The following is a 24,850-nucleotide window of genomic DNA, read 5'->3' as shown; positions in this document are numbered from 1 at the left end:
TATCCAAGGAAATGTGCCAATGGTTTTAAGGAATTTTTGGAAAAAGCAGTATAAAAATATTGAGATAAGACCCATTTGGAATTTTTGGGGTTTATCGAAAATTAAAGTGAAATATTGAATGGATGAGCTCATGCACACTAATAAATTAATGGCTTTTATTTAAAGGGTTATGTTAGAAATAATGTAAAACTTAGTCCTCGACATTTATTTATTTTATCAATTTCGCTCATATTTTATTTTTGAGTTAAATTTAACCTTTGATCTTGTAAAATGAGTTTATTTTGACCATAAATTTTTCAAAAAGAATCGATTAATTTTTTTTAACGAAATAATGATTAAAACTTTAAATTTTTAAACATGGCAATATGTGTTCCACATGTACTTCATACATTTTTTTATAATTTTTAAATTATTTATCGGTATAACATATAAGGTAAATAGTGTCATGACAACACAAAATACATGTGGGTTGCTACGCTAACATCATTAAAATATTACTATTTTAGTTAGCATTTCTATTTAAAAATAATTTGATTTTTTCTTGAACAATCTTTTATAGGTTTTGATAATATCTAGCTCCTTTTTAATACAATGTTTAGAACATCCTATAGCCTCAACCCGTAAATAGGAGGATGATGCGCTTCAGCACACTCGAATCCATATCTTCTTATATGAACAATAATGCCTATGCTAATCGAGCTAAAACTCAATAAATAAATTTTGATTTTTTTTAAATGTGGTGAAATAAGAATTTACATTAAAAATATTTTTGTTCTGTAAATAGTAACACAAAACTGTCTATTTTTTGTAGTTGGGTATTCACAAATCACACATGGCACATGTCATGCAACTTCTAAATCACATGTAAATGCTTTGTTTTATTTTTATTTTTAGTTTGTAACCTATTTTGCTGTATTGTCGTTTTTGTTGTTTGCTGCACAAATTATTTTTAAATATATTGGATAATGACATTATATTTTTATTTGATATAAAATTTTCAAAAAAAAATACTGAATAAAATAATTAAGTATATTATTAATTTTCACTTATCGTCGAAATTGTTAAGCTGATATTATTAAAAATATGTTTGAAATATATACCGCTTTTAAAAATAAATTACCATAATTTTATTTAAAATTATCTAAAATAATATAAAATGTTATATTAATAAAGTAAGAAAGAAATTAAAATAAAATTAAGTGAATTTAATTTAATTTTTGATAATATATCATCATTTAATTCATTGATAATACATAAAATTATATATTATCGACATCAAATATAAATATTATGTTAAATCCTTAACCAATATCTCTTAGATCCTAATTAAATGGATTATTAATCGAATTGCCACGTAAGAAAATAACAACTCGAATTTTTCAATTCAAAACAATAGATAATTAGAACTAGAAATTACTTAAAATGGAAATGACCAGAACAAATAATAATAATAAAAAACCCTAAAAATTCTGACTGAAAATCTTGAGTGACTTGAATTGAGATGATCCGAATTAAAATCCAATTTGACCTTAGCAGACTTATCTTGACCCTAAACTGACCTAACCCATTGCCTTCATAACATTCATCTTTTTGTTTTGAGTTAACTGCATCAGACATTTTTAAACTATGACTTTCATTTTAATTGATCTTTAAAATTTAAAATATTTTAATTACATCCTTAAATTATCAATATTATATCAATTAAGTCCTTTCATTATTAAGACCATTAATCTAATTGTTAAATGACATATCAAATCTTATATAGCTAAAGTTAAAATGAATAATTCAAAGAAAACTAGAACATTGTTGCATAAAATTTTAAAATAAAACTAAATATAAAGTAAAAGTGAGGGAAAAAAAAGAGTGAATGGTAAAGCTTTTGTAAAAGTATTGAAAACCTCTAAATTATGATTTTCAAAGCATCCTTTTTACAATATTTATTTATGTTTTTTCTTAAGTTTTCATTTTGAATTATATCACATATAGTCTAACATGTCATTTAACAGTTAAATTAACGATTTAAGAATATAATTAAAATGATTTGAAATTTATGAGCCAATTTAGAAAAAGTGTCATAATTGAAAGATGTTTGGGGCAATTAACCCTTTTGTTCTAAATGACTTCAATTAGTGAAGAAAATTGATGTTATCTCACAATAATTGGACTTCCTAACTATTGATTTTCTTAAAAGGATATTTGAAAAATTATTATACTTATTAACCTTAATTCGGAGGAAAATATACATTTAAATAACTTTCAACTCATAATTCTTTTATTCTTTTATTGTTGCAATTATAACATAATTACTCGAGTTAAGACTTAATTAATAATTTAACAATAATTAAATTATTTATATATATATATATATATTTCACACATGATGAAACTTAATTCAAAATAAAATTTAAATTAAAATATATACATACATAAATACGCATAATAAAATTCAAATTTAAACACTCAAAATCTTAACATTTCGATCTAACATTGCAAAATTGTGATTAATTAATTAATTAATTAATTACATAATTTTAATAAAATTATTATATGGTTGTTGATTGTATTGTATAAATATTAGTCCCATGGAACGTCAAATCTAGGTAATGAACATGGAGAAGATTGGATTGGAGTGGCATTTTTCGTTTTCTGAAATCCCAAAAGATTTTGATTGATGGGATTAATTCAATTGATGGGTTTTATTTTCTTTCAATTCAACATTCTTAACCTAAATTTTCGTAATGGTATTATCTCAATTTAGTGATAAGAACGATGAATTAGTAATGAATTAGTAGTCATCAATGAATAGAATAATATATTTTAAATTTAAATTGGTAGGATGATTGATATTAAAAATCGAAAAAGAAAATTATTTTATAAAAAAATTTAAACTGTAAAAAAATTTCACAAAATTATATTTAAAAAAACAATGTAATGTATTTTAAATTATTTAAAATAATTCATTTTATTTTCGACCATGCATTATTGTTTGAAATTTTAAATCCAAAGTATGTCAATATGTTGTCGGACATTCTGATTGACAAATTTTTAAAGAAAATAATTCTGACATTATATTGTTTTTTAATTAGGAAGTTTTTTTTTCTTTTATCATTCATATTTCTTTTTTTAATTTCCTTTTACTTTTTAGGAATGAAGTTGTGATCGGAACAATAAAATTAATGGTGAATTTGAATGAATGGCGCATTTATTTACAGTTAGTTTAAAAGTAATGGTGAATGTGAGATTAAATATTGTACTGTGAGATAAAAATAAATTAAACACACTGCATTGTTCATCTAAACCCATCCTAAAACTAATAATAAAATATATATTTAGTTAATAAAAAAAAAAGAAAAATTGAAACTATCATTAAAAATTTTATGAAATATAAAAAAAAGTGAAAACTATGCATATTATTATTTATGTTTTGTTTGTTATTATTAATGAGTGTCCACTCCAACATAATAATATTAAGCTATATACCTATAATATTGTCCAAAATCCAAAGGGGGATGACGCTATTTTTATAACATTGGAGACCCACCCAATGACTTGAAGTTGAAGGACTTCAATTTTAATTTCATAGTAGGGGCATGGGACTACCTCATATGCCCCATTCAAAGAGGAAAGCTAACATTTAATAAAGGCTTCACCATTTGTGGCAAAGTTGGTGGGATTTTGCTATATAATCTATCTCTATGATAATGAAATTAATTATTTTTCCAATAATTTCAATTATGCTTCTTTTTTTTTCTTTTTTTTTTAAATTATGAATCGAAAAGTTACTTATATAATTTTATTTGTCAAGTTTGGTTATTATACTTTTCAAAAATCGAGAAGCTAGTCCAATTGGATTGTTGTCTATAGACTATGTTGTTAAGTATATAATTGATTTAAAATCAAAAGTTTGAGATTTATATGTAAGGAATTAGTAAAACTCAATAGTATCAGTTCATGTATTTACCATAAACTAGATTAGCTTTTAAGCTTTTTGTAAAGTACGAGAATTAAATTTTGACAAAATAAAGTAGAGGGACTAATTTCTTAGTTTTCATAGAGTGATAAAATTCGTAATTAGACACTTTTTAATAGGTCAAATATAGTTTTGATATTTTTATTATGTTTAAATTTGAGAACCAATTTTTGTACTTAAATTTGATATAATTTAATCCTCTATTTTTATAATACCATTAGTCCAAATGGTAAACACTATTAACTATTTCTGTTTAAGATGCTACTGTGAACTTTTCTTAGAAACACCTCTTCTAACACACGCATATACAAAAATCCATATCAACATGATGGCTTGGAGGGATGCATTGAAGAAAATAATCACAACATTTTGATTGAACCAGTTAAACATGATTTAACTATTTGGATTAATTAATGATAAACTAAATTTGAGTATAATAAACAAACCAAAAATCATAATTTGGCCATTTTTTTACGTAAACAAAGAGACAGGGTTGTCATAAATGCTTAAACTCAAATTTTAGTCCTTTTAAAAGTGATTGCACGAAATATCAAAAAATAAACTCGAAATTCATCTCCCACTTCCTTTCATACATGTGCTTTTGCATGTTTTGTCAATTTTGTGAAAAAAAATTCCTTTTGTTTCCCCTTCTGATGTTGCATAAATGTGAGCATATGGTCCCTTCTCATTTAGGGTTCTTGACAGGTGAAGCGAAATTACAACAAGAAGGACAAAAAAGAAAAGCCTTCAAATAATAAATTATATAACTAATTGGTTCTTCCATAGATCTTCTTATATGTTAAAGGCTACAAACTTGGAATTTTTTTTGGGGGTCCTTAGATATCTATTCAAGGATCTTATACTGTCGGTTTGGGGTTGAATTAGGCAATTTAGCACATTGGATGTAGGGTTAATTAATCACTAAATAATTGCCAACTTAATGAGTGGACATCAATGTTCAAAACCTAATCCCACCTACTCACTATCTCACTTTAAACCAACATTATTTTCACCTTCCATTTTTCATTCTTTTATCTACATTCACAATTAACATACCTTCCATTTTATTATTTTACCTAGGGTTCTAAAAATGTCAAGAACGAACTTATAATATATAAACAAAAAATTGATAATCGAAATATATCTACGCCTAAACTAAAAAAATTTGAATATACCCACACATATTTATTCAAGAGAATTGATATATATATATATATATATATATATATATATATAAAGAGTTTATTAACTACATAAATATTTTTTATAAAATTTATTTCTTTTTCTTGTGAAGGGAATATTCAATGGATTGTGGTTGAATGGTAGAAACCTTAACAAAGAAGAAAAATTCAAAAGAAAATCGAGTTCATTATTATTGCTCAATGATTGATGAGGAAGTGAGAAAATATTAAATGAAAATGAATAAAAACAAATACAAAGGACAAAATATTAGGAATGGAGAGCATAAAATGAGGTAAATGTGATAAGGTGGAATAATAATATGAGATGCATGTGTTTCAGGATTCTTGTGAATAGGGATTTTAATTTCATACTATCAATAATCATTCCATTTAATAAATATAAAATTTAAAAAATATATTATTCAAATTTTAATTTAATTAATTCATATATTTTTTTCAAAATAATATTCCATAACTGAAATATTTGAACATTAATAAAAACATAGACAAAAAGTAGTATAATAGTAAAATTATACTTTAACCCTTAAAATAATTCCTTTTAACTTTGTTGTTTTAAGGATTGGTATCTGTAACCCATTTTCTTCCTCGTAATTTAAATTAAGTCGGAAATAATTTTGATGTCCATTTAAAATGCATGCATCCGACAGGGGTGGGGGGCACCCAACCAAGCAAAAAGGACTGGTTTTTTCCTTAGCAATCTTCAATCTTGTCTTTATTTTCTTACATTGGAATCCACTGCTCCTTCTAAGACTATAGATCATAGATTAAAATTCAAACCATGACAAAAAAAAGAAAAAGAAAAAGAAATATTAATTATTTTGTTGTGATATTTTAAGACTAAATGATGTAAGATGAAAGTTGTGAATAAATCCATGTATGTAGTCTCCATCTTCATTTTCTTTTTTGCCTTCCAATACTATCTTTAGCAATGGTGACCACTCAACAGATTAAAAATGAATTGGGACACCATAATTTCCCACTAATATATGTCATTCTTCAATTATGTGGATCCAATGTTTATTTTGATTTGCCCCTATCTTTTCCAATTATTAGGATATTTCTCTCTTTTCTTTTTCTTTTTTTAACTCATCATTTTTTTTACTTCGAGAACAAAAAAAGTTTAGCGTTATGTTTTTAAAGTTGTAACTTTTTTAAAGTTTACGGAATAAACGTAAAAAAAGGTTTGTATTTGATACTTTGATAATAGATAAATTTGTATACTATCAACAAGAGCTTAGCTAGGGACAGATTAAAGCCTCAACCCCTTAATTAAACGAAATAATAGCAGTTTTCGAGTTATTAATAATTTGATTTAAATTATGTTAAAATAAAACTTTGAACTTCCTCCCTCAAACTTTATAATCTTATTTCAGCTCCTTCAATACCAAATTCAACCATATTAAAATACATCATCAATAAATACTTGTCATGTTTTTATACATAAACTTATATACCATCAGTGTATCAAATATAAATTTTATAAAAATAATTGAGAGACAAACAAATTAAAAATGAGAGCAACTAGGGTTTATGTATATATATGTATGTAGTCCATGTTAGGGGCTAGACAATTAAGAGGCAAAGAGCTATATGGATTTTGGAATGAAAAAATTGGTACAAACTGCAATAAAAGCTGAAATTAGGGGAAGAAAAAGCTAAAGTCCACAATGTAGGTAAAGGACTTGATTAATACAACAAACATAGATGTTTGTGGGAACCCATGTTTTTTTTTTCAGCATCTGCTTTAAATTTTGTGTCATTGAAGTTAGGGTTTTCTGACTTCTTTAGCTTCATTTAATAATTTATGATATAAAATTTCATTTAATTTTTTTTCATCAATTAATTTGGGGGTACCATTCTAGGCCAATGCCCACATGCCTTCATTTATTGCTATTATTTTGTTCTTTCATCATTTGTGGTTCTCTTGGTTACTTCCCCAATTTTTTAGGTACCATGAATATACCATTCCTTCATGCTAATTTATTGTGCTTATCCATATGCTCACCTATATTATAATATATCTTAAATAACATAAATAAAATTTTATTTTAGCTTAAATTTAGTTCAATTTATGCTTAAATTTAAACGAGATCTTTGAAAGTATCAAGTCGTTAAATAAAGATCATAATTAATATTAATACATGAATTGGTATTTAAGTTTGATATATTTTTTCTAATGTGGTACTCATATCATTTTTTGATCCAATGTGTGACAAAAGTTACACATTTTGATACCAGAAAGTAGCAACATTAATTTTGTGTTTAATTCGAGTTTCATAGTTGATTTGGTGAAAATTTAAAATTAGCTAATAATATTAGCAATTAGTATTTATCACATCAACCCTAAAATTTGAGATAAGTCACGTCTATCAAACCGTATTTGACAACTTACACGTAAAACTAAACATATTCACAATTAACACTAAATTTATTCTATTAACAAAATCATGAAAAATTTAAACCTAATAATATTAACAATTATCTTTCATTAAATTAACCCTAAAATCTAAATTGAACACTAACGAGTTAACACTATTATCTTTAAATATGAAAATATTTATCAAATACAAATAATAGATTTAAAAAGAAAAACACAAGTCCTTTTTATAACAATATTCTCTCCTAGAATTTGAAATGTACAAGTACTTTAACTTACCTACAAGATTGAGATCGTAAGGTCTTTGATATCTATGTTCAAGTAGTAAATTCTCAACAGTGCATTATAATGATTAGTTTTACTGATAATTATTCAAAATGCATTAATTTACTTGTACTTATTAAAGAAACACACATATGCATGGATAGATTGATTGCTGGCCTCCTAAATGATATCAAGGACTCCCCTAAAAATAACCACTCCCACTTTCCATCCAATAATTAAGACACCGTTTCACTGCAAATCACAAACACACACACACATATAAAAGAAAAGAAAAACAAAAGGATAGACATGACAAGACCTTTCACGTTCATAACTTTTGAAAATTCAACAAAGAGAAAGTGGAACCCAAGTGAACAAAATAGACTGTAAAAGGAGAATGAAAAAGGAAAGAAAGAAAATTGCATTAAGTGGACTTTAGCTCAAACCTGTCTAGCATATCTAGAAAACAAAGTTTGGACTATAGTGCAATATTAAGAAGTATATACATGTGTTTAGGAATTAGAAATAAGATTAATATAAGATTATGGAAAATTAAAAAATGTGATAATTTTTGGACAATATCATATAAAGAATAACTTAGTGTATCTAAAAAGGATGTGGGGGCAGGGGGGAAATACTTTATCGTCAATATAGTTCATATATTATATAGATGACATTCCATTAAAGCAACTTTTAAACCTTAAGTCCACTCCACTAGTTAATTTATATATAGTATTTCAAACCTGCTCCCTTTATACTTTTCAGTAAAAAGATCGAAAAAGGTAAATTTCATAATAATAATAAAAAAACATCAACAGATAATGTAACAGATATTTTCATGGAAAAACTTGTGGGGGTAGAAAAAAGAATACCTTTTGGCAGTGAATTTGAAAAAGGAATAAACTTGATGAAACAAATTAAAAAAAAAAAAGAACAATGTAATGTTTCATGGGGCCATCTTTATAGATTCCTATTAATTACTTCAACTTAATCTTTGGTTCTTACTATATAATTAGAAACATTATCTTATTAAAATGGTATCAAACAATTACAATCATACTAAATAGAGACTTGACAATCTTAAGAATTCACTATGAAAATTGAGGAAAGAAATTTATATTAATAATATATTAGTAGAAACCATTAGAATCAAAGCTTCAAAAATAAATAAAGTAGCACTAAATGCAAATAGCTATCATGTGAGCTTTTATATGGCACCCTACTAGGAAAGGCAGAGCAATTTCTGGCACACGCGAAGCCCTTATTCTCCTTTTTCTTTTGTCTTCTTTTCTTAGATAAAGAAATGAAGAAAAGGGGCTTTTTACATTTGTTTTGCAAAAGAGGTAATCATTTATGTTTGGTTAAGCTTGTAAATTTAGAATCTTTCTCAGCTTTTTAATTAAAAAAAGGTTTAAAAGAAAGTAAAAATGAAACATGCAAGTAAACTCTTAGTTTACATATGGGCCAGAAAATGAGCCAAAAATTGGACAGAATACCCCCATTTGATTGGTTCATTTATGTTTTAGAAATTTCAGGCCCAAAACATATAGGATGTTGACTCACCCCAGTTACTTCTTGGCTTAGCTTTACAATGTAGAGCAGTAAAGGACCAAGATTTTTCACCAAGGTGAAAGGGCAGTAATGGCTGGAGTTTATTGCTGAAGAATAATCCAAGCAGACAGGCTGTTCACATTTAGAACCAAAGGATTTAAGCACCCCTTGATTTGATGAGGGAAAAACTATCAATTGAGTAACACGGAATAGGTTCGAGTATTTCAGGAGAGACTCAACCAACTAACATTCCGTGCTCCGAGTATAAGGGAGGCTTTGCTCGATTTAACTTATTCTGTTTGATTATATTAGAATAAGAAATGAAATAAATGAAAAGTTTACAAACCATTTCCTCTATTTATTACATGAATCTTTTACCATGGTCCATATTTGCCATATTGGGTCACATCTAGGAACCCGATGGCTAAGGGTTTATGTAGAACAAAAGAGGAGAGTTACCCCTTATTCTTACAAACTTTGGTTATCAGAGAAAAGGTAGATTTGGGGGTATTGGAGTACCTATTCATTTCTTGACAAAGGCAACCCCCTTCTCAATGCTAGTTTCTAGTTCTTTCTTTGCCTTCTCCAAGCCAACCCTGTTGATTATCATATGGGAATTTTATGTTAAATTTAGATAGGGACAAATTATATATATTGCATGTTAGTTCGAAACGCATACCTCTCATACTCATTTAGTGGGCCAAGAGGGTATATTTCCTCAACTCCGCAACGACCGAGTCTTACCTTGGATGCGAAGAAGGGCAATTCAGTCACCTAGAAGGAAGTGTACTAGTTGTTACTATAAGCTTAAAAGAAAGAATAAGGAAGGGGAACGGCGCAACAGGGAGAGCTTTTACTGTAAAGACACAGATAACATACATGAGAAGCCACAAATGCACATCGAACAATGTCAGCATCTCCTCTTAAGCCCCGAAGACATGCATCGGCAAATTGAACCGCAGCATATGCCTGCACTTTCGTTTATGTTTTTCAATATGCATTCAGAACCAGCTTATAGCCTAAACCCATGTCTTACAGAGGAACAAACAAAATCTGTACTCGGTGGTGGAGAGAGAGAGAGAAGTAACTAACCATCGATAATGTTGCAGACCCAGCACCAGCCTTTGCCTGCAAGAAGTTACAAATTATGATTACTCACCAGCTGTCCAGCATGTAAACACCATGACGGTAACAATATGCAAGAACAAATCAAATAAGTTTTCAAGAACCAAGGCATGATGCTGCATTCTAACATGAACAAGTGAATATGTCGGTAAAACTAAGGGAACCGGGTAGCATAGTCAGCTTGATTATTTATTAAACTTAGCTAACATGAGTCCCATGGATCATAGTGTACTTTTGAGGTATATTAGCCAGATGTGCTCTACAGGTGCAAAATTGTGATTTGCTCAACATTTTGTCTTGAACTAACATAAGTCCCATAGATTTGATTACTTTTAGTTCACCATAAGGTTTCCAGCTATCGGAGTTTTCAGTCTAGAAATCAAAACATAAATGCTTTACCTCAACGACTTCTGTACCACCATTCTGAATGCGGTTTGTCAGATACTCGATTTCTTTTTGGGTGAAAGAGCATGGAGGCTTAACCTGTATAAAGGGAACAGTGAGCTCTTACATAGAATGTTCTTTCTAATACGAAATTGTTTGAATTGAAAACAAGTACTTTTCAACCTGAGATAGAAGGGGTAAAATAGTAATCCCTGCGTGTCCCCCAATAACCGGAACATCAACCTCCCGCGGATCAAGACCCATGACTTCTGCCTATAAAGAAACCAAACTAATGAGGGCAAAAATTATAAGAGAACATCAGAAATGAACATTAGTAACAGTTTATCGCACCATAGATTATACAGTTTCCATTATAGGCATATACCATACATATACCATGTCGGAAAAAAACAGATCCATCAATGTCTATCAGAATCCAGACTTGGTTCATTACCAGTGAAGAAGAATATACATTAAAGGCAAGCATTATGATTACCATACAAAGGAAACCTATTCAACGTTGTGTGGGAAAATCCAGAGTTGGCAAATTAACAACAAAGAACGATAAAACAATGGCAAGTTTTGTAGTTACCACAAACGTATTGGCTCTAACAACATCAAGCATTGTGACTCCCAGAAGTCTGTTTGGATCAAAGGTGCCTGCTTTCTTGAAAACTTCTGCAGCGATCGGAACAGTGGAATTAACAGGATTACTAATCAAATTGACAATAGCTTTGGGACAGCACTTAGCTATTCCCTCGCACAGTGTCTTAACAATTCCAGCATTGATGTTGAAAAGATCATCCCTTGTCATTCCAGGTTTCCTAGGAACTCCAGCTGGAATAATTACAAGGTCCATTCCTGTTAGAGCCTCCTCCAATTGCTGTTGCCCCAGAAATCCACGTACCTAAAAAATTCAACAACATTACTAAGAACAACCATAATTCTTATATATGGATTATATTAATCAAGCATAAAACTTGTGGGGTAAAGTTGTCAGCTTCATTGCCTATTGGTTTCAAGGTTGAATTTTGATGCGTTTTTATCTTAACTACAGCTTGATCATAATTCTATCTTGATTCCCATTCAACAACATGAAATTCAACTCAACAAGCAAGAACAACCCAGAAATACTCTTAAGTCTACCAATTCCATTTCCACCACTAATTAGAACTTATATATGGATTTCAATTTTCAATCAATAAAGAAATTCTTACGTAAAAGGGAACTTGAAAAACACTAGCATACCACAGCTCCAGTATCCATGTGGCTAATATCAGCAGTAACACCAGGAGTGTTAACCACATCATAAAGATGAAGAACAGAAACCAAAGGATTCATCTTCATCAACAATGATAACGGTTGCCCTATCCCACCTGCCGCTCCCAAAATCGCCACCTTGAAACCAGTTGACCCACCTTTGGCTCGGCAGTCAGCTCGACCCAAACCCGAACTACCCTCCATGTGGGAAAAGCTGGGTGGGTTGAGATGAGCCGAGATTGTTGCAATTCGTTGGTTGACTCGAGAATTATTGGTCTCCTGCATATTGAATGCCCTGTTTTTAAGAGGATTGGAGGTGAAATGAGTGATGGGGTTTCTTCAAATTGCTTCGAGTTTATAAATTGATGGAGTGTTTTGTGTTTTTGGTTGCAGAAATGGGTTGCTGAATTGGGAAACGTGTAAAGCTATCTTATCTTGAACTGCACATTCCCAGAAAAAATTAAAAATTTTGCGTTTGGAAGCAATGGGAATTCTGTTAGAACTTTCCCCACTTCTACGAATCTCTTCTAATGTCAAATCTCAAATCATCCGCCGATTTATTTCTTATGAACTCGTTAGGCCCGATTTAGACAAGGAATGCATGTACTTCTCGAAGCCCAAGAAAACTCTTTAGGGCTTTAGGCTCAAATTTCTTCTTTTTGATAGTGGTGGAGGGGGTCATTGCCATGGTTATCTAAATCGAATCAATCCATCGGATCAAAAATTAAAAAATTAATTTAATTGGATTAAATTATTTTTAAAATTTTTTAATAATTTATTTAATTAAATTATTTAAATCGATGAACTAATAATTTAATTGATTTAACTATTGATTTAATTTTAAAAACTTTGGTGATATAGCTTAAACTCGTACTATTTAAGTGTTAGATAAGAGTTCTATATAAGTTAAGACAATTCAATTTTTTCTAAAATATTATTTGAAATTAATTACACCAAACATCCCTAGTCTATGAGTCTCATTTTAAATTAGTTCCTAAACTTCAATATGTTCTCATTACATTCCTAAACTATTGATATTATATCGACTAGGTCTTTTCATTATTAAAATTATTAAATTAACCGATAAATGACACATCAAATCTTATGTAACTAAATTTGAAATGAATAAATAGAACGTTTTTGAATAACTTTTAAAAGTAAAAATTAAAAATAAAGTAAACTGAAAAAATAGTACACTATAAAATTTTTGTAAAGTTTGAATACCATAAAATTAAGATTTTAAAATATTTATTTTTACAATATTCATTTTATTAAATTTTTCATTTTAAATTATGTCGATAGGATCGATGTGTCATTTAACAGTGAAATTAACGAATTTCATAATAAAAGGACCTAATTGATATAACATCAATAGTTTAGAGATGTAGTTAGAATGTTTTGAAGTTTAAGACTAATACAGAATGAAGGTCATAAGTTGGGGATGTTTGGTACAAATAATTCTATTTACTTTTTATGTATTGATTGCTCATATTAATTTTAAATACATGTTTTTAAAAACAAGTGGTCAGGAAAAAGTAGTAGTAGACTTCTTTCCCAATTATTCGACTGAGTTCAAATCTTAGAATCATCACTTCAGTTTGAACAAAATTAAACTTAGGCCATAAAACTGATAAAAATACACGTAATTATACAAATAAATAAATAAAATTGTTATATTATTATATATATAAGCAACTTACATCTTAAAAAGCGGTGAAATTCAAGATATTCGATGACCAAGCATTACCATTAAAGAGAATCAACATCAAAGATCCTAATATATTAGAAATTCTATCACACGCAGTATACATATGGAAATAATATATTTAAAACATGTGTAATATGCAAATAATGTGGGTGAAATAATTTGTGTAATGACATTTAAATGTATAAAAATATTAAAATAAAGCTTTAGTTAAAACGATAAGGATAAGATTTTATAGATGTTAAAAGTATGAGTTCAAATATTAATATTTGCAACTTTTTATTAGTTTTTTTCTTAATAATAACACGACTTATTTAAAATATGAAATGATATTTTAATAATTTTATTAATTAAATTGATGTTCAGTTGACTTATGATATCAACTCACCACACACTTGAACAATAAATAATATAAATAGATACTTTAGATATACATCTCTTTCTTTCTCTAAACTTTCAAGTTTTACCGTTACAACTCTTATTTACTTTCAAAATTTCATCAACTTAAATATCGAAAATCATCTTGAAACACAAATTCCGATGCATTTACCATACGGAAATTCTAATCAACCAAACCCAATCTTATCATCTCAAAGTGGATCAACACAAGCAAATTCTAATAAATAATCCACCTTTTTCCTCTTAGCATTTCTTAAAACTTAAGTAATTTGAATATAGGTATGATACTTGATGTCCTTATAAATAATTCCACCATTTTCATAAACTCATCCAATTTGATCATTGGTAATACGTCAACAACACTATTGCCTTTTGCCCACCTATACAATCAACATAGACAAAACGTCGGCATTCTGGTCCCAAGCTTTAACAATCACAGAAGAAGAATGAATAGGGTTTCTAGAAAGAAATGACGTCGTTTTCTGATTGCAATGTCATGAATTTATTTGGGGAATTGACTTTGGTGACGATGGCTGTCTTAATGTTGGGACATTTTAATTTTTTGTAATAGAAAATTAGAAATTAGATTATTAACTAGAATTTCATTAGATTAATTATAATTAGATTTATATAATTTTGTTGTTAAATTTGTTAGTGTATTATTTTGATCAAAAAGATTACTTAGTATTAATGTAATTAAAAATATGAAATTGGAATGAACTTGAATTTAATAAATTAATTATAATTGTATTAACAGTAGACCTATTCATAGACTGGGCTACTCATTCAGGCTCAAAGGCTCGCTCAAAATTTGAGAGGATTTGGACAAAAATATTAGGCCCAAAAAATGAGTTTTGGCAAAAAAATTAGGCCCGTTTAAAATATGAGACGGGCTTGAACATACAAGTCCAAGCTCATTGAATTGACCCATTTTAAGTTTATAATACTTTATATTATGTTATTTTTATATATTATGTAATTTAGAACACATTAAAAAGAAACTTATACTAGATATATAATACTACTCTAATATAAATATTAAAATAATATTAAAATGACTATATAAAATTTTCAATAAATAAAAAGGTATAAAATTATTAAATATTAAAATTAAATAAAATAAATATATTTTTAAAATAATATGGGTAGACCTAAAATGGACTTGACTTAAATTTTTTACAAATGTGAATGAGTTTGGGCAAAGTTTAAACTCATATTTTGAGTCGAGATGGACTTAACCAAACATAAAGTATGTTAATATCAGCTTAGGCCCAACCTGACCCGGCTTATGAGCACCTCTAGTTAACAGTTGGATTTAAATTTTAAAATTTAAAAATAGAAAGACTAAATTTCTAAAAGTAAAACTACAGAACTAAATTCTAAATTTAAAAGAATATAAAGACTTAGCATATTTTAACATATTTTATCTATTGGGTTAAAATATATATATATCAGATTATGGTATATTCATAATTATCTAATATACATATTTATAAAAAATTGATATAAATATTAAATAAGATTTTAATCGAATAATAAAGTATAAATGTTTGTTAAAAAATGTTAAAACTATAAATTATGGTACATCTAAAAGCCTTCTCATAATTTTTAATACTTTTTAGCTAATTTACAGTTAATTAATGTTTAAAAAACAATTATTTTTGAGAAATCAAAGGAAATTAATTGGTTCTCAATTTTATTTTTATTTATTTTTTACGTAGGAGCAGTCCAAGACCACTTTAAGTAATAATGGCCCTAGGCCTAGTTACACCAATAATGTCCTCCTGGATAATCTTTGGTAAGGTTGTTGAAGGGTGAACCAGCTTAATTACATCAAAGGCCCTTGGAATTCCAAGCTCGTAAAAAATCTGCACACATATTAGCTTCACGATAAATATGATCAAGACTACAAGTCCAATTGCATTAAAGCAGCTCACAATTCCGGATCACTAAGGAGAGAGGATCATGTTGTTACAAAGGGGTCAAAATATTGTTAACAGCCACAAGTGAGTCTGACTTAATAACAAGATTCATTACGCCATGTTCCCATACCAGAAGAAGACCATTATATATAGCATAAAACTTAACTTTAGTAATGTGCCAATATCCTAACTTCCCAATAAAGCCAAATAGCCAGGATTCAACATTATCCCGACATACACCACCCATAACTAGATTTTCTGGATTCGAAATAGTCGCAACATCCACATACATTTTTATAAGTTTTTTTAGCTTTGCATTAGCTTTTATAATCTAAGCTACTAATTAATTGTAGTCTTTGTTATGGCAATAAATTATTTTAAAAGTATTTACATTATGCAATGGTAAGAGTTCAAGATACAAGGATAAAAATTTTCACTTCTAAGCTATTAGCTTATTCATTTACTTTTATCTATCGATTTATCTATTGATCTAATAATTACAATTTGATGAAGACCAAAATTTTAAATTTTAGAAAATACAAATATTAAAAATGACTAAATAAAAATACAAAAATTAATTTATAGCTTTTAACAAGTACAGGGTAATAGCAAAATTAAACAAATATAAAATATAACACCATTTTTAGAGAATAGTAAACGATGGTATCTCACTTCTCAATTGAGTCTCAATTCAATTGACATAATTACAATTGTTAAATATGACTCTTATTTTCAGTCAAATTTGAAAAATAGTCTTTCAATTAAACTCTGTTTACTTGTTTCAATCAAACACTGATTAGTTTAGATTATTTTATTATTATTTGATCTATGAATTTAGCCTATAAATAGGCTCTTTTACAACCTTAGAAAATATACCCATTAGAGATTAGAACTCATAACACATTTAGAGAATTTTGTGTTCACGTTTTGTGGGTTCTTTGTTTTTGGGTTTTCGGGGTTTAGTTTTTATCTCCATCTTTTTGTACTCTTCGTTGTTTTGCTATTATAGTAAAATTATCTTTACCCGTGGTTTTTTTCCTCTTTGGAGGGGTTTTTCCACGTTAAATTTGTGTGTTCAATTTCTCAATTTATTCTGCTATTTTCTTGTTTGTTACTTAATCGGGTTAAAATCCTAACAAGTGGTATTAGAGCTAGTTCAATTTTCATAGATCAGCCCGTTCAGAGATGGCAACAACAAGGTTTGAAATTGAGAAGTTCGATGGTGAGACAAATTTCAATCTGTGGCAAGTTTGGATGATGGCAATTCTAGTTCAATCAGGCTTGAAAAAGGTTGTTACCGGGAAAAAGCCTGAAAATCTAAATAAAACAGAATGGGAAGAGCTTGATAAAAAGGCTTTATCTGCAATCCAGTTGTGCCTCACGAATACGGTATTGCAGGAGGTATTGATGGAGAAGACCTCATCTGCCTTGTGAAAAAGGTTAGAAACTCTATATGCGACTAAGTCTCTGGCTAACTGTTTAGTGTTGAAACAACGTCTATTTACGTTTCGCATGAACGAATGTGAGCTTCTTAGAGATCACATCAGTCAATTCATTACTCTTTTAAATAATTTAAAGAATGTTGAGGTTCCTATTAACGATGAAGATCAGGCTATGCTATTATTGTGCTCTTTACCCCCTTCATACAAGTCTTTCAGGGAGACCCTAATTTATGGCAAAGACAAACTCTCATTCGAAGATGTGAAGGGTCATTTGTTGAGTAGAGACAAACTCGACAATGAGCTTCATTTGGATAGCAAGACAGATAGGCAAGCTTCCGTTTTGGTAGCATCAAAGAAACGAGATAAAAGGTGTCACTATTGTAAAAAGTTAGGTTACGTCAAAGCAGATTGTTATAAACTGCGAAATAAAAAAGCTACTGAGAGTAACGAGAAAGATGTAGCTGGTGCTAATTTGGCCGATGAAAATGGGGATGATTTCTTGTTAGTGTCAACAAGTGATAACACCAAGCTCACGTTCGAGTGGATCCTAGATTCAGTATGTTCTTTCCACATGTGTCCCGATAGAGAATGGTTCTCCACATACAGTTCGATTGAAGGTGGAGTTGTGCGCATGGGAAACGATTCATCTAGTAAGGTAATTGGTATTGGTACTGTTAAAATTAAGATGCACGATGGGACGATTAGGACACTCTCAGATGTCAGATATGTACCTGATTTACGAAAGAATCTCATCTCCTTAAGTATTTTAGACTTGAAAGAATGCAAAATCAACATCGAGTCGAGCGGTATTAAAGTATCTCGTGGAGCTCTTGTTTTGTTAAAAGGTAAAAGAACCGGCAGTCTTTATATTCTAGAAGGTTATACAGTGACCGGTGAAATCGGACGTCCCTCATCCGTTACGGAGTTGGAGTCAACTTGTTTGGAGCGAAGGCAACTTGGTCATAGGAGGGAAAAAAAGTATGACTGTTTCGTTGAAGAGAGGTTCTCTTTTAGATGCAGGTTTTGAAAAAAGTTTGACTGTGTTCGTGAAAATCAGACCCGGGTTAGTTTTGATTTGGCAGTGTACAAGTCGAAGGCTAGAAGTCTTCCAGTTTCTAAGCACAAATTCGACTCAGTTAATTCCCTGCATAGTTCAAGATAGGCTCGTGGCGGGCTTTGGCAAAGATGGCGTTGTGGAAATATGAGTCAAGGTGAAGATTTATTAAATATAACTCTTATTTTCAGTCAAATTTGAAAAATAGTCTTTCAGTTAAACTCTGTTTACTTGTTTCAATCAAACACTAATTAGTTTAGATTATTTTATTATTATTTGATCTATGAATTTAGCCTATAAATAGGCTCTTTTACAACCTTAGAAAATATACCCATTAGAGATTAGAACTCATAACACATTTAGAGAATTTTGTGTTTACGTTTTGTAGGTTTTTTGTTTTCGGGTTTTCGGGGTTTAGTTTTTATCTCCATCTTTTTGTACTCTTCGTTCTTTTGCCATTATAGTAAAATTATCTTTGCCCGTGGTTTTTTATCCTCTTTGGAAGGGTTTTTCCACGTTAAATTTGTGTGTTCAATTTCTCAATTTATTCTGCTATTTTCTTGTTTGTTACTTAATCGGGTTAAAATCCTAACAGCAATTATAACAATTAAGCAGAATATGAATTCAAATACACTTAAATGCGTCTTTTCCTTCAATTTAAAAGTAAGGAGGGTTAAGGATAGAAGTAAATTTTGTATAAATATATATATATATATATTTAAATATTCATCCACAAGTATCATATAAGTATAAATATATGTCCAAGTAACCACTAAACATATAATCAAACTATTACTAACTAATCGGATTAAAACTCACACATAACAATTGCTTATGGTGAAACTCAAAGACCCACGGATTTAATTGCGCATGGTGAGTCTCAAATTAGATACTCAAGATCCAAGACTTTGCCTTTGCTAACTATGCCAAGCCTTCCTTGACTATCCAAATGGTTAAAACACTTAGGAGGTCCCTGTATTATAAGGATCACATCAAATTAGTCCATTTATTATCAAATGGATTATTTAGTCCTTATACAATAAAAAGAATCAAATAAGTCTAAATTATAATAAAGTTAAATTTACCGTACAAAAATTATCTTGAAACTTATTTTTTTTTCAATTGCGGTCAAATTCCAAACAAAATATTTTATTTACAAAACCATAAAAACTTTAAAAATATTATCTTCGTTAAATAATAAATAATATTTTTAATAGTAAATGCTAACTCCATTTTAATTTATTTAATTTTTTAATAACATATGGATTAAATTGTTCCATTTAACATTAAGATAATTTTAAACAAAGTGAAGGATCTATTCAAAATTTCTGCGCTTCCCTTGGATGTTGCCTATCTTCCATGAACATGTTTTATAATATGTCTCCTTTAGCACCAAGATAATTAACTTATGCTGATTGAGTCTTAACTCGACTAGTATGGATATTTTTGTCAATGTAGGAGGACATGATTTGAGTGCGCTGAAATGCATTATCCTCCTATTTATCGGTTAGGGAGGAGCTATAGATAGTTTTAGGTATTATGTCAAAAAGAACAAATATGATCAGAACCTATAATGAAATTGTTTAAAAAATAATAATTATCTTATGAAACCTAATTTGCTTCCAAAATACACATAAACTAAGACCAAAAAGAATTTTAGGCATGTAAAACTTTTGAAGTACTATTAAACACTACATTATGATTTATTTGGATGACATTTTTTATGTAAAAAGAAAAATAAAGTTTTGATTGGAATGATAAAATTGATTTTTATAAATTTTACATAAAATATTTAATAAAAATAAAATTATTTTTATAGTAATGTTTATTATTGGTAATTTAGTTTTAATGTTTAAATTTTTATCACTTTAATTTTAATCTTTTTTATCATTTTAGTCATTAATTTTTAAGTTTTAAGCAATTTAAGGAAAATCGACTTGATTGTTAAAATTTTAATAGAATTGATATGGCAACCCACATAGTAATCTATGTGTACTTTATAAAAAAACATTAAAATTATTTAATTTTAAAAAATCCACGTCAAGAATGAAGTACACATACTCTTCAATGTTATTAAAATTTTAACAATTCAAAAAAAAATAATTTGACCAAAATTTGAACGTTAAGGAAGACTAGTGTAGTCCCCCTAGAGGTGCCCATGGGTTGGGTTGGGATCAACTTAGGTCTAGGTCAGGCCCGAAAAATTGTAACACCCCTAACCTATATCCGCCATCGAAATAGGGTTTCAGAACATTACTAGAATTTGCAGATCACTTAAAAAAAATTCAATTAAATACTTACCGATTCAATGCATCATATAAATAAATATATTACCATTCAATCAACAGCTTGGCACTTGTCTAAGCATCAAACAGCAACATTGTTAGTATACTAGTACATATTTCAAATAAATTCAACATTGATATACTTATTTTCTTGACATGTCACACTTGAGTTTTAATAATTGTTTTTACTTGCATAATTTCCTTGTTTCAACATATTAAAAATAATCATATATGTACATGTCATGAAACATATCATTCTCTTACCGTTTCTTCATAAGTATATATCATTCATTTCATTATATCAATATTTCATGCTCCATCATTTCCATATATTTTATGTATATTTATTCCAGTAATAGTTTAATCAAACTTAACATAAATTATATTCCATGTACCTATACTTATTTCATTTATCTATCTTCTTAATTATTTCATACAACTATTTTGTACATATATTTCCATATGACCAATTCTTGTAAACATTTCATACAACCATTTTGTATAACCAATTCATAAAACCATTCATCATTTGATACATATTACCTGAATATTAGTTGTTCAATAGATGTCTTAGTGTCTCTCATCCACGATGTTATTTATCTTCGACATGATGCCATAGTATCTTTCAACTATGGTCTCACTCATTTTCTGTCATGTTGCCATGGTATCTTTCAATCATGGTATTGTTCATTTCATGTCACGTTGCCATGGTATCTTTCAACCATGGTCTTATTCATTTCATGTCACGTTGCCATTGTATCTTTCAACCATGGTCTTACACATTTCATGTCACGTTGCCATGGTATCTTTTCAACATGGTCTTACACATTTCATGTCACGTTGCCATGGTATCTTTCAACCATGGTCTTACACATTTCATGTCACGTTGCGATGGTATTTTTCAACCATGGTCTTACACATTTCATATCAGAGAGCACACTCCCACGAACCTCATCCTTACAGTGGGATTACCAGTCCAGGCTAAATCTCCTGTAATATAAACTCATAGAGTATTGTCGGGATTACCAATCCAGGCTAAATCCCCTGCAACGACAATTACTCTAATGAGCTTGGATCTGAATTGCCAGTCCAGGCTAAATTCAGACCCTAATTCGGATTACCCGTCCGGGCTAAATCCATTTTACACGTATTCTTCGGGAATGCTATATCAGGATAGGATCACCCATCCGGGCTAGATCCTTTTTACCGTCAATTCCTTTTCAGAGATTAATCGAAATTTCCTTTCATTCAACCGGGATTTCTTCCTCTTTTTTATCAAATATATCAATGTTTTATCAATTTTCATACAATGAACATTCAAATCATATTCACATAAATAACATACATTTCAAGCATTTAAGAATATAATTCAAGTTACACGAACTTACCTCATTGCTTGTTTGTGTTTATAATTTCATTAATTCGATATCTTTTCTTTTCCACGATCAAGTCTCGTATTTGAGTCGTCCGGATCTTTATAAATAAATTTGATCATCATTTTCATTCGTTTCATATTCTAATGCATTTAATTAATGCTCTAGGCAAAATTACCATTTTGCCCCTAAACTTTTAATTAATGACGATTTCATCCTTAGGGTTAGGAAAATAAAATTCTTGCAATTTAATCCGTACTTCCAGCTATTATTCTCATACATATTGATAACAGTCCATGAATTCTATAAAATATCAGAATTTTCCATAATTTCAACATTTTTCAATTTAATCCCTAAAACATGTTTTCCCCCGATCCTAATGATTTAAAATTCCATTGCTTACATAATTTCTTCTATAAGAAACTAGACTCAACAAGATTTAATTTCATATTTTATTCATCCTATAATTCAATTTATAAAAGTTTTGGTGATTTTTTAAAATTAGACTACTGCTGCTATCCAAAACTGTTTTAGTGCAAGATATTAATTACCATGTTTATAACACCCTTATTTTCTTTTTCTACACTAATTCTCATCACTTTCTCTTATTTTTTCTTCACTAACATATCAAGAACATAGGGCCTTATGTAAGAAAACTATACTATAACATTATTTCCATGCTTTCTCAATAATAACAACTTAAAAATATATTAAAATCTTGATGCACTTACCTTGTTCTATTGATTCTAACTCTCCATAATCTCCTTAACATTTTTCTCTCTTGGTAGTTATGGAAATTCTTTTGATTTCTAGGTGAAAATAGTAAATTTTTGGTGAAATGACCAAATTGTAAAGAAAAGAAAACTTTCTTTCTTTTATTCTCTTCTAACGTTTGCATGCAAGGAAAGATGATGAGAATTCTTCATCTTTCCTTCCTTATATAGTAAATAAATAATAAAATAATAATAAATATCTCATTAAAATATTAATAAAATAATATTTATCTAATTAATTAATTTAAAATATCATCAACATAATCATTACATTCTAAAATTCTCTCTCTTACTAATTGACCATTTTGCCCTTCATGATCTTTTAGAATTCCATCCTTGAGTCATCACTTAATTTGGTAAAATTGTCATTTAGTCCCACATAAATTTTCACCTATTCAATTTGGTCCTAATTCATTCATTTTCCTTAGTTTCTAGATCATTCTACCTTTAAAATATTTGCACAATTGGTCCTTCAAATTTTTAATATTTACACTTTAACCCCTCAAATTTTGAGTATTTACTTTTGTGCAACAAGACTTTTCTCATCTTTACAATTTAGTCTTTTCTTGAATTAATATATCATAATATACTTCCCAAGGTTGACACAACTCAAAATTTTCCTTTTTGTCACTTTATTTTTTTATTTTACTATATCAAGGATAATATCTTACTGTAAAAATTTTCGGGGTATTACAAAAATGGTCCTAAAATATTGCCCAAGCCTGACCCGGATAAAAATGTTAAAATTCGAGCTGACTGGCTCGCTCATATTAATTTTTATATTATTTTATATAATTTTAAATATATATAATACATAAAAATACTAAAACATCAAAATAAATATTTCCTAATAAATTGAAAATAAATTTTAAAAATATGTAGACTTAAATAACATTAAGATAAATGCAACTTAACAAGCAAATGCCTCTAAAATAATAACAAAATTAACAAATGCCTTTAAAATAATACTAAAATTAACAATAAAATAAGTTTTATACAATATCCAAACAATAACAATAAAATGGTAACAAAATAAGGAGAAAACAACAATAAAATAACATTCAAAAACAAAAAAAAATAGATTTTTTTTGTCATTTAGTGAATTCGGGCCGGGCTGGGCCAAAAATGCCTTACCCAAAGCCCAACTCGTTTTTTAAATGGGCCTTAGTTTTTTGTCCAAGCCCATTTTTTTGCCCAAACTCTCTTACATTTTGGCCGGACCGGGTGGCCCAACTCATGATCAGATCTAGTTCCCTCTCCCATAAAAAAGAAGAATTATGACCAAAGTAATAAAATGAATAAATGTTAGAGGTTAATTTGTTATTACATCTTTATTATTTTAATCATTTCTCGACTAAATTGATGTCAAGCTAACTCACGACACTAATTCAATCATAAACTTAAATATGGTAAAAATAAACAACATCTAATAAATTTAAAATAGAAAAAATAATAAATTCCAAAATTTGAGTCCCTGTCATCGAAATTAAGAGTATGATAAATTGCATTTTTATTCGTTGTATTGAAAAAAATGAAGAAAATTCTCTAATATATTAGACCGTGAAGGATTGTGACCTGATTTGGCTTTATGTTCATCACTTGAAAAAATGGCATTCATATTATCAAAGTGGAAGATGCACTGCCTTAGAATATGGAAAAGATCATATATATATATATATATATATGCTTAGCTTGAAGTTCAAGTATAATATTTGCCAAATTACAAAGTAGAAAAGATTTGGCTTCCTCATTCGTCATCTTCTA

General features: G+C 28.7%; 1 protein-coding gene across 1 annotated transcript; it reads right to left on the bottom strand.

Moving 5' to 3' along the window:
- Positions 1–9,639: 9,639 nt before the first annotated feature.
- On the bottom strand, positions 9,640–12,704 carry LOC108469458 (malate dehydrogenase, glyoxysomal-like). The gene is made up of 8 exons (XM_017770338.2): positions 12,122–12,704; positions 11,466–11,780; positions 11,057–11,146; positions 10,889–10,972; positions 10,457–10,492; positions 10,244–10,333; positions 10,044–10,138; positions 9,640–9,960 (listed from the first exon to the last, which is right to left on the bottom strand). Exons 1-8 carry the CDS (start codon positions 12,416–12,418, stop codon positions 9,888–9,890), a joined length of 1,080 nt encoding a protein of 359 aa, XP_017625827.1. The 5' UTR covers positions 12,419–12,704; the 3' UTR covers positions 9,640–9,887.
- Between the last annotated feature and the right edge of the window lie 12,146 nt (positions 12,705–24,850).

This window comes from Gossypium arboreum, chromosome 2 (assembly GCF_025698485.1).
Source record: "Gossypium arboreum isolate Shixiya-1 chromosome 2, ASM2569848v2, whole genome shotgun sequence".
In the NCBI taxonomy this organism is placed as follows: Eukaryota; Viridiplantae; Streptophyta; class Magnoliopsida; order Malvales; family Malvaceae; genus Gossypium; species Gossypium arboreum.
The sequence above is the reverse complement of the archived record's forward strand: the minus strand, read 5'-3'. Positions and strand labels throughout refer to the sequence as shown.

Bases quoted from the DNA above. Each gene is read 5' to 3' on its own strand.
- LOC108469458 (XM_017770338.2), bottom strand. From the start codon at position 12,418: ATGCAGGAGACCAATAATTCTCGAGTCAACCAACGAATTGCAACAATC. The intron at 10,973-11,056 runs GTTGAAAAGTAC...CCCTTTATACAG, and splicing joins TTTTACCCCTTCTATCTCAG to GTTAAGCCTCCATGCTCTTT. The intron at 10,493-10,888 runs GTAAAGCATTTA...AACTTCTTGCAG, and splicing joins GTGGTACAGAAGTCGTTGAG to GCAAAGGCTGGTGCTGGGTC.